This window comes from Periophthalmus magnuspinnatus, chromosome 15 (genome assembly GCF_009829125.3).
Source record: "Periophthalmus magnuspinnatus isolate fPerMag1 chromosome 15, fPerMag1.2.pri, whole genome shotgun sequence".
Lineage (NCBI taxonomy): Eukaryota > Metazoa > Chordata > Actinopteri > Gobiiformes > Gobiidae > Periophthalmus > Periophthalmus magnuspinnatus.
Genome location: NC_047140.1, coordinates 183,077 through 196,780, shown reverse-complemented (window position 1 = coordinate 196,780; position 13,704 = coordinate 183,077). Strand labels below are relative to the sequence as shown.

The window sequence follows — 13,704 nt, the reverse complement described above, 5'->3', positions numbered from 1 at the left end:
TCGCTGATAAATTATTTGCTGTTTTTGTGCGGCCCGGTTGCAAATGCGTAATGGACCGATACCGGTCCCCGGCCCTGTGGTTGGGGACCACTGGTCTAAACCACAACTGACCCCGCACACAGACAGTCACATGCATGAGACCGTCTGTGAGACTGTGTGTAGACCGTCATGTGTGAGACCGTGTAGTCCGGGCTAGTTCCAGGTTCGTTCTGAGTTAGTTCCGGGTTTGAGTTAGTTCCAGGTTAGTCCTGGGTTAGTCCTGGGTTAGTTCTGGACTAGTTCCAGGTTAGTTCTGGGTTAGTTCTGTGCGAGTCCTGGGTTAGTTCTGTGCTAGTCCCAGCTTAGTTCTGAGTTCGTTCCGAGCTAGTTCTGGGCTCGTTCCGAGTTAGTTCTGGGTTAGTTCCGGGTTAGTTCCAGGCTAGTTCCAGCTTAGTTCTAGGTTAGTTTCAGGCTAGTCCCAAGTTAGTTCTGGGTTAATTCTCTCCTTGGAGGAGTACAGGGCCATGTCATTGGGCTCCTGAGCAGAGACTCCTGAAACTCAGTGGAGATGTCTCCAAACCCTGGGGGTCTTGTAGGTTCCTGGTACTTAGGTCAGAAGAATCCTATCTGGACTGTAGTGGAGGTGAAGAGGCCGATGCCCTGCATGAACACTCCCTTTATCAGAGAAACATATATATAAGCATAAATAAACAACATGCATATGCATATACATATATATATATATATATATATATATATATATATATATATATATATATATATATATATACATATATATATATATATATATATATATATATATACATATACATACATACAGCATATATTCATATATGAACGCCTCCTCCAACTGTGTTTGATATATCTACATCCATCTATAACAAGTATACTACATGTTTTTCTTTATGTTTAATCATTTTTATATTTTAGATACAAACAGAATAAGCAAACCGTTTACAACAAAATCCACACATTACGTGCTTGTAAGAGCTCTACCTCACAGTTTGCTCTGCACTAGTAAATGTAATGTTTGACTAGAGACAAAAATTAAAATAAAAAAGCCGTTTCAGTAATACTATTACAATATTTGACTGGCGCTTCATTAGGATTTGCCTTTATGTATAATATGCCTTTCTACGTGTTTTCTGCTACCTTCTTATCCTCCAACGCCCCCCGCAATCCACCAAAGTAATGTTATCATTGTCTTTCAGTCATTGTCTCCAAACAAAAAAACAAAACAAACAAACAAACAAACAAACAGGGACTCTTACAGTTCTCTTCTACTCACCGATTGATACAGCGTGAAACCAGAAGGGTACGAAAGAGGAGGGAAGGCAAAGGAGCATCCTCACAGAATGTTATTCCTCACATATGCCATGGCCTCCGTAGCACCCCGAAAGCGCTTTTCGATACCATCATGGTTGATCCGCAGCAGAGCCGGATGGAGGATCCCCGATGACAACTGGACCCTCTCCTCCTCCCCGCCTGGCCCTCCTCCACCCGCCTCCCTCCTCCTAGCCCGGCTCTCCTCCTCCTCACCTGGTCTTTCTCCTCCTCGCCTGGCCCTCCTCCGCCGCCCTCCCTCTTCCTCGCCTGGCCGATTTTTCTTGTTTTGTCTGATTTTCCTGTTTGTTTTTGTGTGTAGGCAGCACGGTGGCTGAGTGGCAACACTCATGCCTCACAGCAAGGTTTGGTTCAATCCCCGGGCCGTCCAGGCCTTTCTGTGTGGAGTTTTGCATGTTTCTCCCCGTGTCTGGATGGGTTTCCTCCGAGTACTCTAGTTTCCCCCCATCAAGCAAAACATGAACACCCTTCGAGACAACTGTTGTTGTGATTTTGGGCATTACAAAAATAAAATGAATTTAATTGAATCCCGTAGCGCACGTTGTCCCGTCCCCGTAGACGTTTTCTGACGTCATTCAAGGCCGATCTGGCATGAGCCACACTCGGCGGTTAGTCGGGGAAGATAAGGATGGTAGAACTATTGTAGAGAAGAGGAGCAGCATCCTGGGCGCAGCGGAGGATGTCGAGGCAATCCTGATAGTAGTGCAGTTTGGCTATAATCGCTCCGGGTTTACCCTTTACTCGATTCGATGGTGGGATCTGTCAATCAAAACATCTTTTTCAAGATCTCTCTGAGCAATTTAGATACCAATAGTGGTGTGCTCGGGGATTCCTCGGCTACATTCAATATGCGGATATTTGATCTGCGCATTTGTCCCTCCATGTCCAAACACTTATCCTGAAGAACCGCCATTTTTTTCTCTAGTTGCTGGACAGTGTTGCAATGTTATGATTTGGTCTGAGCATCCTAGCAGCAGCAGCAGCAGCAGTCCTGCCTGTACACTTGTATTTGCACAGATTATTCGCCATTTACACCCGTGGATGGAAGCTCAAATGACGTATCCGAGTTTAAGATAGTACATATGTGTCAGAGTTACAGTCAAACGCCAAATAAAACGGCTTTTTTGCAAATTCGTGCAGAGTGCACTAAACCAACCTTCTCCATTGCCTGCTCACTAGCTCCCCCATCACAGTGTCTAAAGCAGTGGTTCTTAACCTTGTTGGAGGTATTGAACCCCACCAGTTTCATATGCACATTCACCCAACCCTTCTTTATTGAGAAATATGATTTTTTTCAAATTCAAGACATATGTATGTTTTACTGGTGCACAAAATGAACCGTGCATTAACATCACTGTGTTCAAAGAATAAAATCAATACAATGCATGAACTCACAACAAATTACATACATACCTTTTCACAAAGACATTACTTTTTTAATACTACCACACTGAAATTATTTAAATTTTTAACCTTATGTATTATAATAATGAACTTATTGTATTTATTTATTTTTTAAACATTTTAACACACACCGTAACTCCGCAACCAATTGTGCTCTCATGTAAATTCAATCGGCGTCTCAAAGCAGAGGCATGGAGCTCTTTAAATAGGTTACTGTCATTACGGTAATGTGCTTACGTGGTCTCTCGAAAATGTCCAATCAGAGCGCAATTGTCGCTGGGATCCTCCCAGTCAACGCTGGGGCATCACTCTGGCTGTGTCTCATGCTGTGTCTCAATTCACGCGGGTACTTCGATAGGCACATCGAAGGGTGCATTTGTCAAATTGGGACACGGGCTTCTGGAGACGCTGCAGTCCGCAAATCATGAGTCGGGTGCATGTCTTAACCTAGGTTCCATCGAACCCTAGGGGTTCGGTGAAGGTCAAGAAACACTGGTCTAAAGAAAGTTTCGTCATCGTGGTATCGGGATCAGTATCGAGTGTTGAATCTGTTCCTTAGGATCAAAATCAAGGTTGAGATTTTAGTATAGTGACAGTTTTATGGAGGCATTTTAAAAAGTAAAATGTAAAAGTCTGAAATTTGAGTAAACCAACAACAACAAAACAAAAGTGTCACATTTTTACTTTCATTTTATTGCAAAAAAAAAAAAACAAAAAACTCACAAAGGTTTGGCTAGAAAACATCAAAGATGAGAGAATCGGAGAATAGGAGGAAAGCTTCAAAGTGCCCCTGAAAGCTTCAAAGTGACTCATTCGTCTACTTATGTTTTGGGATCAGACTGTGCTAAATATTCAGAGTTTTTGAAGAAAAGTACAAACTAAAAAGTTGTAAAATCCACAAGTATTTGAGAGTCTAAAACAGAAATCCCTCTATCACCAAAACAGAACTCCATCTAAAACACAAGGAACACACTGGCTCCTTACACCTGCATTTCACTAAATAAATGTGTTTTCTTTATTTGTACGAGTCTGATCACAACCTGTCATTTAGACAGCTGTGGGGCATTCAGACAAGTGTGAGGTGTGGGCCCTTGTTTATATTATGGTTGCTTGATTAGTTATGGAGTTACCACTGTGTATGTCACATCTGCTGCTGTGTCCAACTAGGAAGTAATAATAATAAAAGTAGAAAAAAACTTAACTTAAAATTTGTTTTTAAACTCTTCAATCTAAAGATGTGATAACAATACATCTACAGTCTCTTTGCTGTTGCTAGTACTGCACTTTTCTGAGGTGTCTGACTGAGGTGTGAGGTTAGCGGTCAGACCAAAGCTGACCTATAACAGATTCATAAAGTGTGAAGTCAGAGGTCAGAGCACACTGGTTCTTTGGACTTGTCTTTTATTACAAACTGAAGTCATGGAGTCACTTGAGCACAAATGGACAGTGTGGGTGTGTAAGTTTCGTTGGGTTCTTCATCTCAGTGACATAGAAGCGCTCACGACACGCACCACTGCGGCACAAACATGGCACTTCCTGCACCCCCGTCTCCATTTCCCGTGCTGCGCTGTTCACTTCCTGTGAGAGGGCAGAGTTATAGTCCCAGGTGAGCTCTGTACCTGCCTTCAACGCCCTGTGGATGAAAAACTACTTTAGTCCTGTTCTAGTCCTGGTTTAGACCCCAGTTTAGTAATGGTTTAGTAATGGTTTTACCTTTTGGTAAAGAAGGAGATGTTGGGGAACTTTTTGTCATGTGAATCAGTGAAAACATTTTGAACAAAAAGCGTCGGGTCACATGAGTGCTGCAACAAACAGAATATGAAGATATAAATACAAAATATAAATAAATATGAGTATAAATAAATTATGAGTGTGTGTGTGTGTATGTATATATATATATATATATATATATATATATATATATATATATATATATAGTGTCACAACATTAAATGTTGGTACTTTGTGTTCTATTCCCATGTGGCCTTATACCTCTAATCCCTCAGTGGTCCAGGTAGGTTCCATAGTGGTCCATGGCTGTATACTGGTTTATGTGCCTTATATTTACAGCTCAACATCATTCTAACCATACTCAGGAAAGGTTCATTTCTATCAATAAGCCTTTTTTTTTGTATCGATCCCTGTGAAACATGAGGATCTGGTTTCGATACTCGTTTTAGTATTGATTAGGATCTGATTTTTGATTTTTTTTCAATATTTTTGTTGGAAGGAGAGGGACATACTTACATTGAAGAAGCGGCTCACGTTTCCCTCTTTACTGGCGTCGATCAGGTATAAGTCGTTCACTGTGGTCTGCTCTGCTCCTGTGAGCCCAAATGGGGGCGCTGTCTGCTCCTGCAACAGAAACTGTGCATTTAAACATGGAGGGCATCTGACACACATGGAGGGCATCTGACACACATGGAGGGCATCTGACACACATGGAGGGCATCTGACACACGGGAAGGGCATCTGACACAAGGAAAGGGCATCTGACACATAGGGAGGGCATCTGACACACGGGGAGGGCATCTGACACACAAGGGGAGGGCATCTGACACACAAGGGGAGGGCATCTGACACACAAGGGGAGGGCATCTGACACAAGGGGAGGGCATCTGACACACAAGGAAAGGGCATCTGATGCACAGGGAGGGCATCTGACACACAGGGAGGGCATCTGACACAAGGAAAGGGCATCTGACACACAGGGAGGGCGTCTGACACACAGGGAGGGCGTCTGACACACAGGGAGGGCGTCTGACACTCCCACTCCTCACCTGTCCTGTGACATCACTTCCCCTTTGAATCACAGGTACGTGGGCGGAGTCAGTGGAGGGGGGTGGGGTAAGGGGCGACGGGAGCCACTCAGTGACGAGCTGCACCTCGTCATCAGAGGCAAGCTCTGCCCTCCTCTGCTTCAGGGGTGGAGCTTCAAGCTGTCCGTCACTCTTCTGTAGCACCACGCCTTCAATGGAACGGCAACAAAGTGAACTGGCGCCATTTTAAACCGGTGCCACTAACACAGGACTAAACTAGGATTGAACCAGGACTAAAATGGGACCATAACAGGTCTAAACCAGGTCTAGACCAGGTCTAGACCAGGGCTTACCTGCGTAGATACAGATGAATGTTCCCTTGTCAAGGTCGTCTTTACAGCGTACACCCCAGCCCTGCTCTGGTTTCTGCTCTGGTTTATTGAGAAATATGATTTTTTTCAAATTCAAGACATATGTATGTTTTACTGGTGCACAAAATGAACCGTGCATTAACATCACTGTGTTCAAAGAATAAAATCAATACAATGCATGAACTCACAACAAATTACATACATACCTTTTCACAAAGACATTACTTTTTTAATACTACCACACTGAAATTATTTAAATTTTTAACCTTATGTATTATAATAATGAACTTATTGTATTTATTTATTTTTTAAACATTTTAACACACACCGTAACTCCGCAACCAATTGTGCTCTCATGTAAATTCAATCGGCGTCTCAAAGCAGAGGCATGGAGCTCTTTAAATAGGTTACTGTCATTACGGTAATGTGCTTACGTGGTCTCTCGAAAATGTCCAATCAGAGCGCAATTGTCGCTGGGATCCTCCCAGTCAACGCTGGGGCATCACTCTGGCTGTGTCTCATGCTGTGTCTCAATTCACGCGGGTACTTCGATAGGCACATCGAAGGGTGCATTTGTCAAATTGGGACACGGGCTTCTGGAGACGCTGCAGTCCGCAAATCATGAGTCGGGTGCATGTCTTAACCTAGGTTCCATCGAACCCTAGGGGTTCGGTGAAGGTCAAGAAACACTGGTCTAAAGAAAGTTTCGTCATCGTGGTATCGGGATCAGTATCGAGTGTTGAATCTGTTCCTTAGGATCAAAATCAAGGTTGAGATTTTAGTATAGTGACAGTTTTATGGAGGCATTTTAAAAAGTAAAATGTAAAAGTCTGAAATTTGAGTAAACCAACAACAACAAAACAAAAGTGTCACATTTTTACTTTCATTTTATTGCAAAAAACAAAACAAAAAACTCACAAAGGTTTGGCTAGAAAACATCAAAGATGAGAGAATCGGAGAATAGGAGGAAAGCTTCAAAGTGCCCCTGAAAGCTTCAAAGTGACTCATTCGTCTACTTATGTTTTGGGATCAGACTGTGCTAAATATTCAGAGTTTTTGAAGAAAAGTACAAACTAAAAAGTTGTAAAATCCACAAGTATTTGAGAGTCTAAAACAGAAATCCCTCTATCACCAAAACAGAACTCCATCTAAAACACAAGGAACACACTGGCTCCTTACACCTGCATTTCACTAAATAAATGTGTTTTCTTTATTTGTACGAGTCTGATCACAACCTGTCATTTAGACAGCTGTGGGGCATTCAGACAAGTGTGAGGTGTGGGCCCTTGTTTATATTATGGTTGCTTGATTAGTTATGGAGTTACCACTGTGTATGTCACATCTGCTGCTGTGTCCAACTAGGAAGTAATAATAATAAAAGTAGAAAAAAACTTAACTTAAAATTTGTTTTTAAACTCTTCAATCTAAAGATGTGATATGAAGCGTGTCCGAAGCGAGTCTGACAGAGGTTTGACTCTTCACAAGATCACAACAGAAGGCAACGTCTGTTTCATTGTTGATTTTATAACTTCCTGTAGATTACATCATTTCTCCTGTTCAGCTCTAGGGGGCGACAGCTGCTGTGATTTTGGGCACAACAAAAATACATCGAATTGAACTGAAGTCACATTTTCACTTCAAATAACAAACAAATAAAAAAAGTAGGGAAAAAGTGTTTTTTTATGTTTTAGTTGTTTTTTAAACTCTTCAATCTAAAATGTGAGGCGGGTCTGGCGGGTGTGTGGCGAGTCTGTGGCGAATCAAGGGCGGGTCAGGCGCGGGTCTGGCGGGGGTCTGGCGCGGGTCTGACTCTCTTTCAAATCACAACAGAATGCACTGAATTGAACTGAAGTCACATTTTCACTTCAAATAAACATTCATTCATCTATGTGATTGTTTTTTTTTGCTAAATGTCGAAAATCCCACAAAAACTGAAGATAAAACATTTAAATACATTGTAAAAATCATTGATAAAGTGACAAAGGATTTTAAAATGCCGAGGTCCCTCTGAGAAGCCTACATTTCCTGTCATGCCACAGTACTTCCAGTTTAGGGCCTGTACTTCCTGTTGAGGACCCGTACTTCCTGTTGAGGGCCAGTACTTCCTGTTGAGGGCCAGTACTTCCTGTTGTACTCCGGAGATGCTTGGAAATATTCCTCTGGACTCACGGTCTTCACCCCCCCGAAGTAATCCAGCACCCAGACCTGAAACCAGACCAGAACCAGGTCTAAACCAGGTCTAAACCGGGTCTAAACCGAGTCTAAACCAGGACTACACCAAGACTGAACCAGAACTAAACCAGGACTAAACCAGAACTAAACCAGGACTCACCAGGGTAATGTTGAACTTGGCAAAGAACCATCCGTGGTCATGGGGCCAGTCCATCATCTCTGGATGTCGACTGAACAAAGCCTTTTTAGCAAAGTCCGCCTCCGATCCATTTATCTAGAGACCAAAGACCGGATCAGAAACTTGGACTAAACCAGGTCTAAAACAGGACTAAACTAGGTCTACAACAGGACTCCACCAGGACTACACCAAGACTGAACCAGGACCAAGACATAATCACATGAGCCACACAGGGTTAGGTCAGCAGTAGCAGTAGGAGCAGTAGCAGTAGCAGTAGTAGTAGTACCTGCAGTACAGATCCAGACAGGATGACATGGGCACACAGGGGGCTCTGGGGGTCATAGCCCGAGTCTCTGCAGAAGTCTGTCTGAGCCAAAGACATGGACAAGGATGAGACCGGACTCACCTGCAATGTAGATTAAATACAACATTAAATACTACAGAAAAATATGTACAGTACTACAAGTACAACAGAGATACTGCAGTACTAATGAAATAAATGTACAGTGAAAGTACAACACAGATACTACAGTACTAATGAAATATATGTGCAGTACCTACAAGTACAACACAGATACTGCAGTATTAATGTAGTACTGTACATATATTTCAAGTACAACAGAGACATGGACGACAACAGGCTCACCTGCAAATATACAAACAATACTTACATGGGGTACGGAAAGTATTCAGACCCCCTTAAATTTTTCACTCTTTGTTATATTGCAGCCATTTGCTAAAATCATTTATTTTTAATTTCTCATTAATGTACACACAGCAACACATACTGACAGAGAAACACAGAATTGTTAAAATTTTTGTCTTGAAGTGACTCCGTTGTTATTTTAGCTTTGTGCTTAGGGTCACTGTCTTGTTGGAAGGTGAATCTTCGGCCCAGTCTGAGGTCCTGAGAACTCTGGAGAAGGTTTTCGTCCAGGATATCCCTGTACTTGGCCGGATTCACCTTTCCTTCGATTGCAACCAGTCGTCCTATCCCTGCAGCTGAAAAACACCCCCACAGCATGATGCTGCCACCACCATGCGTCACTGGTGGGACTATATTGGACAGGTGATGAGCAGTGCCTGGTTTTCCTCACACATACTGCTTAGAATTAAGGCCAAAAAGTTCTATCTTGGTCCCATCAGACCAGAGAATCTTATTGCTCACCATCTTGGAGTCCTTCAGGTGTCTTTTAGTAAACTCCATGCAGACTTTCATGTGTCTTGCACTGAGGAGAGGCTTCCGTCGGACCACACTGCCATAAAGCCCTGACTGGTGGAGGGCTGCAGTGATGGTTAACTTTCTAGAACTTTCTTCCATCTCCAGACTGCATCTCTGGAGCTCAGCCACAGTGATGTTTGGGTTCTTCTTTACGTCCCTCACCAAGGCTCTTCTCCCCCGTTTGCTCAGTTTGGCTGGACAGACAGCTCTAGGAAGGGTTCTGGTCGCCCCAAACGTGTTCCATTTAAGGATTATGAAGGCCACTGTCCTCTTAGGAACCTTAAGTGCAGCAGAAATTTTTCTGTAACCTTGGACAGATCTGTGCCTTACCACAATTCTGTCTCTGAGCTCTCATGATTCACTTGCTCTGACATGCACTGTGAGCTGTAGGATGTTATATAGACAGGTATGTGGCCTTCCTAATCATGTCCAATCAGTATAATCAAACACAGCTGGACTCCAATGATGGTGTAGAACCATCTTAAGAATGATCAGAAGAAAGGGACAGCACCTGAGTTAAATACATGAGGGTCAGAGCAAAGGGTCTGAATGCTAATGGCCATGTGATATTTCAGTTTTTCTTTTTTAATAAATCTGCAAAAAATCAACAATTTCATGTTTCTCTGTCAGTATGAGGTGCTGTGTGTACATTAATGAGTAAAAAAAATTAACTTAAATGATTTTAACAAATGGCTGCAATATTACAGAGTGAAAAATTTAAGACCGAATACTTCCTGTACCCACTGTATATGTACTATATGTACCAGTATGTGATAATGAACTTAAGTACAATACTACAGTTAAATTAAACATGTGACATGTGACCACGAGCCCGTGTGACCGCGAGACCATGTCCCCATGAGACCATGTCACCATGAGACCATGAGCTGACTCACTGTCACAAAAACTTTAACAAACATTTAAAATGTCAGAAAAACTGAACAACCTCGACTAGGGATGGAACGATATATGATAATATCACTAATCGTAATCAAAAACGTCCGCAATTAATAGTTTGTGGTATTTTTTAGTAATCATGATCATCACACATGATTATAAACATCTTTACGGCACCAGATTGCCTCATGTTTCTGGCTTCAATACAATGTTTAGATGTTAGTTCTGGTATGGTATTTGCCCATCATAACCATGAAACTTGGCTTCTGTGCCTATGGCTCATAGTTAGTGGGCAGGCAGTGGATCTCATTTATATCCTCCACTTAAGAAGGCTAAGTCTGATGTGTGGAATTATTACAGCTTTGTAAAACAAGACGACAAGGCGATGAGCCGAGCAGAGCCTACCCAAAAAAAGTTGTGGCTCCAAGGGCAAACACCAGCAACTTATATGCAAATTTGCGAGACAACCATCCTGCATTGTTTGACTTGAGCAGAAAGTATCCATCGTAAGTAACATAACATGAGAAATAAACTATTGAATGTAGTTTGTGTTAGTTTGGATTTGTATGAATAATGAATATTAAGTGTTTGTGTCAATTTTGCTATTGCTAGGTTAGCGCTAGCTGTATAGCATTTTGCACATCTGATGGTTGCAATGCCAGCATATCCTTTTCTGGAGGCTTTCTAGTGTTGGTTCATGTGTTTTGTTTTTTAGTCAAGAGTTATATATTTGACTCATTTATTCATCCATTGTTAATTTCTTCTTTTTTTTTTTAATGAATATTTTATTTCGGGAAGAGCACATATTACAGGCACATTTTTCCCAGTACAAGTATTGTATGAAACATTATTGATCAAAGCCCCTAAGGAAAGTGCTTGTCAAAACTATACCATGGTCAATTAGTCCCATCCCGTTTTAATATATTAAAGGAGTAGAAAGGAAAAAAAAAAAAACAAAAAAAAACAAAACAAAAACTATTTACAAGAACCGGGGAGCTTACATGGAGTGTACTCAAACATTTATACATGCATTATACCATAAAATATAAATCTTCACCCAAAATGGAGAAGTCACAAAAAGTCTGTTCTAATTGGAGCGATATACTTAATCCACTTGTTCCAAATACAATAAAATTTGTTCCTTTGAATGTTTATTGTGTACGTTAGCCTTTCCATCCTAAATATTTCATTTACTATATCAATCCAGCCATCCACTGAAGGCGGAGCAGAATTTAGCAATTTTTTAGTGATGTTCTTTTTACTTGCTGCCAGGAGGGCTTGCAACAGCTTTTAATCACTTCTCCGTTTCAAAAGAGCAACCCTACCTAAGTACAAAGTTTCTCATTGTTAATTTCATTGTTCACTTGCAGCAAAAAAACAATAAAAGGTATTTGCTCAGACACCTGCAAATTGTATAGTAATTGAAGTTTTAGTGACTTAAAAAACAAACAAACTGTAAACCTTGGTTTAATAATTATCATGATAATATTGTTAATTGCGATCATTTTGGTCAAAATAATTGTGAGTCTAAATTTGAATATCGCACCATTCCTAACTCCGACCAAAGTCCTGGTCCTGGTCTAGTCCTGGTCTCACCTGTAGGTCCTGCACAGAGATCTCCATGGGGGTGAGGTACAGGTACGGGACTCCGGAGCTCTGGAGTTCGGGGCCGTCGCTGATGGAGAACACGTTGGAGAACGGCTGGCCCTCGACCGGCGCTCGTGTCGCCACGGTCGCCAGGGATGCCCAGTCGCACAGGTGAGTCACGAACCGAGCGACACGCGCCACCTGTGCCAAAACAGAACAGAACAGAGAGTCAAATGCCATTCCATACTCCTGTGTGTCAGACGCCCTCCCATCATCCTATATCCCACTGTGTCAGGTGTGGTGTGGAGCCATATTCTGAAGAATATACTGTGAGGTCAGGGATTCCAGGGATGGGAGAGGAACCTCAGACTCAGGAGGAGCAGTGTGGTTTTAGTCTCAGACATGGAACACTGGACCAGCTCTATACATTCTTTTTTTTCATAATTGTGGTTCATAATTTCAAGGGATTCGTTTTTTTTAATCAAACACCATTCATAAAACACGGCTCCCCCTAGCTGCGTTTCAGAACACGGTTCCACCTAGTGGCACTTCTGAACACAGCTCCCGCTAGAGACGCTTAAAACGGCTCTCCCTAGAGTTCTTCAGAATATGGCTCCTCCTAGCGGCACTTCAAAACACGGCTCTCCCTAGAGTTCATTTTAACACGGCTCCCCGTGCCGAGCAGGGCACAGCCCGTGGAAGCTACTATAGCTATATTTTAGTATTAGAGATAGGATTAAGTAATGGTACATTTACTCAAATAAATAATCGAGTAACATTTTTAAAAGTTTGTGTCGAGAAACTGTAGGTTTCATTTTTACAAAAACAAGCAGAATATTTGAAACTTTCTACATGTTTGTGACGATAACGAAATGGTCACACAGATACAAGCTAAAGAGCGCAGTAAACGCGCTAAAGACCAAACCTGGTCGTGCGGGGGGATGTGGACTCTGCAGGCGGGGACACAGGACACCCAAGACCTGGGGAAGCAGCACAGAACCCCGAGGACCAGCGCCAACCGAGGACGGACAGGAGCGCTCATGATCGGCTGTGAGTTTGAGCACGAGTCGGTGAAACCACCGCTGCTAGAAGTCAGAAAATGCAGTGTCCAAACACGAGACGGACGTAAACAAGTCCCACATGTGTCCTCCTGATAAGACACCGGAAGCAGATAAAGACAAGGACACTTTCACAGTAAAAGCACAAAGAGCAGAAGGAGACTGAGGCGCAGGCGGCCTGTGACCGGGAAACAGTGCTCACTGACGCCTTAGGCTCTGAGAGGTGTCGTCAGAGAGAGGAAAGTCCCAAAAAGAAGATTAAATAGAATTTAAATCTACAGTCTATGACTTAAGCTTTAGCTGTGATACTGGGAATAAAATGAGGATTTCAAAATAAGAGACTTTGTTATGAAACGTGAACTGCGATGATGCCCGTGGTCACGAGGCGGAACTACGTGTTCATCCAACGCGCAAAAGGTTCATTTCCCTGTTCAGTGTCCGCTCCATAGACTGTATATAAACTTCTATACCTCTTTATGCTGTCTTTATACAGTGTATGGTCCGCTCACCGATTATAAACAGTAAAGACTATATATAAAATAATCTCATCCATTTTTTGATAAAATCCCGAGCGCGTTGAGGGTTCTACAGTCTCTTTGCTGTTGCTAGTACTGCACTTTTCTGAGGTGTCTGACTGAGGTGTGAGGTTAGCGGTCAGACCAAAGCTGACCTATAACAGATTCATAAAGTGTGAAGTCAGAGGTCAGAGCAC

At 42.3% G+C, this 13,704-nt stretch overlaps 1 protein-coding gene across 1 annotated transcript; it reads right to left on the bottom strand.

Moving 5' to 3' along the window:
• Nucleotides 1-7,398: 7,398 nt before the first annotated feature.
• Nucleotides 7,399-13,188, bottom strand: creg1 (cellular repressor of E1A-stimulated genes 1). Its single transcript, XM_033979646.2, has 5 exons — nucleotides 12,860-13,188; nucleotides 11,944-12,135; nucleotides 8,515-8,634; nucleotides 8,211-8,324; nucleotides 7,399-8,083 (listed from the first exon to the last, which is right to left on the bottom strand). Exons 1-5 carry the CDS (start codon nucleotides 12,974-12,976, stop codon nucleotides 7,928-7,930), a joined length of 699 nt encoding a protein of 232 aa, XP_033835537.1. The 5' UTR covers nucleotides 12,977-13,188; the 3' UTR covers nucleotides 7,399-7,927.
• Nucleotides 13,189-13,704: the final 516 nt, after the last annotated feature.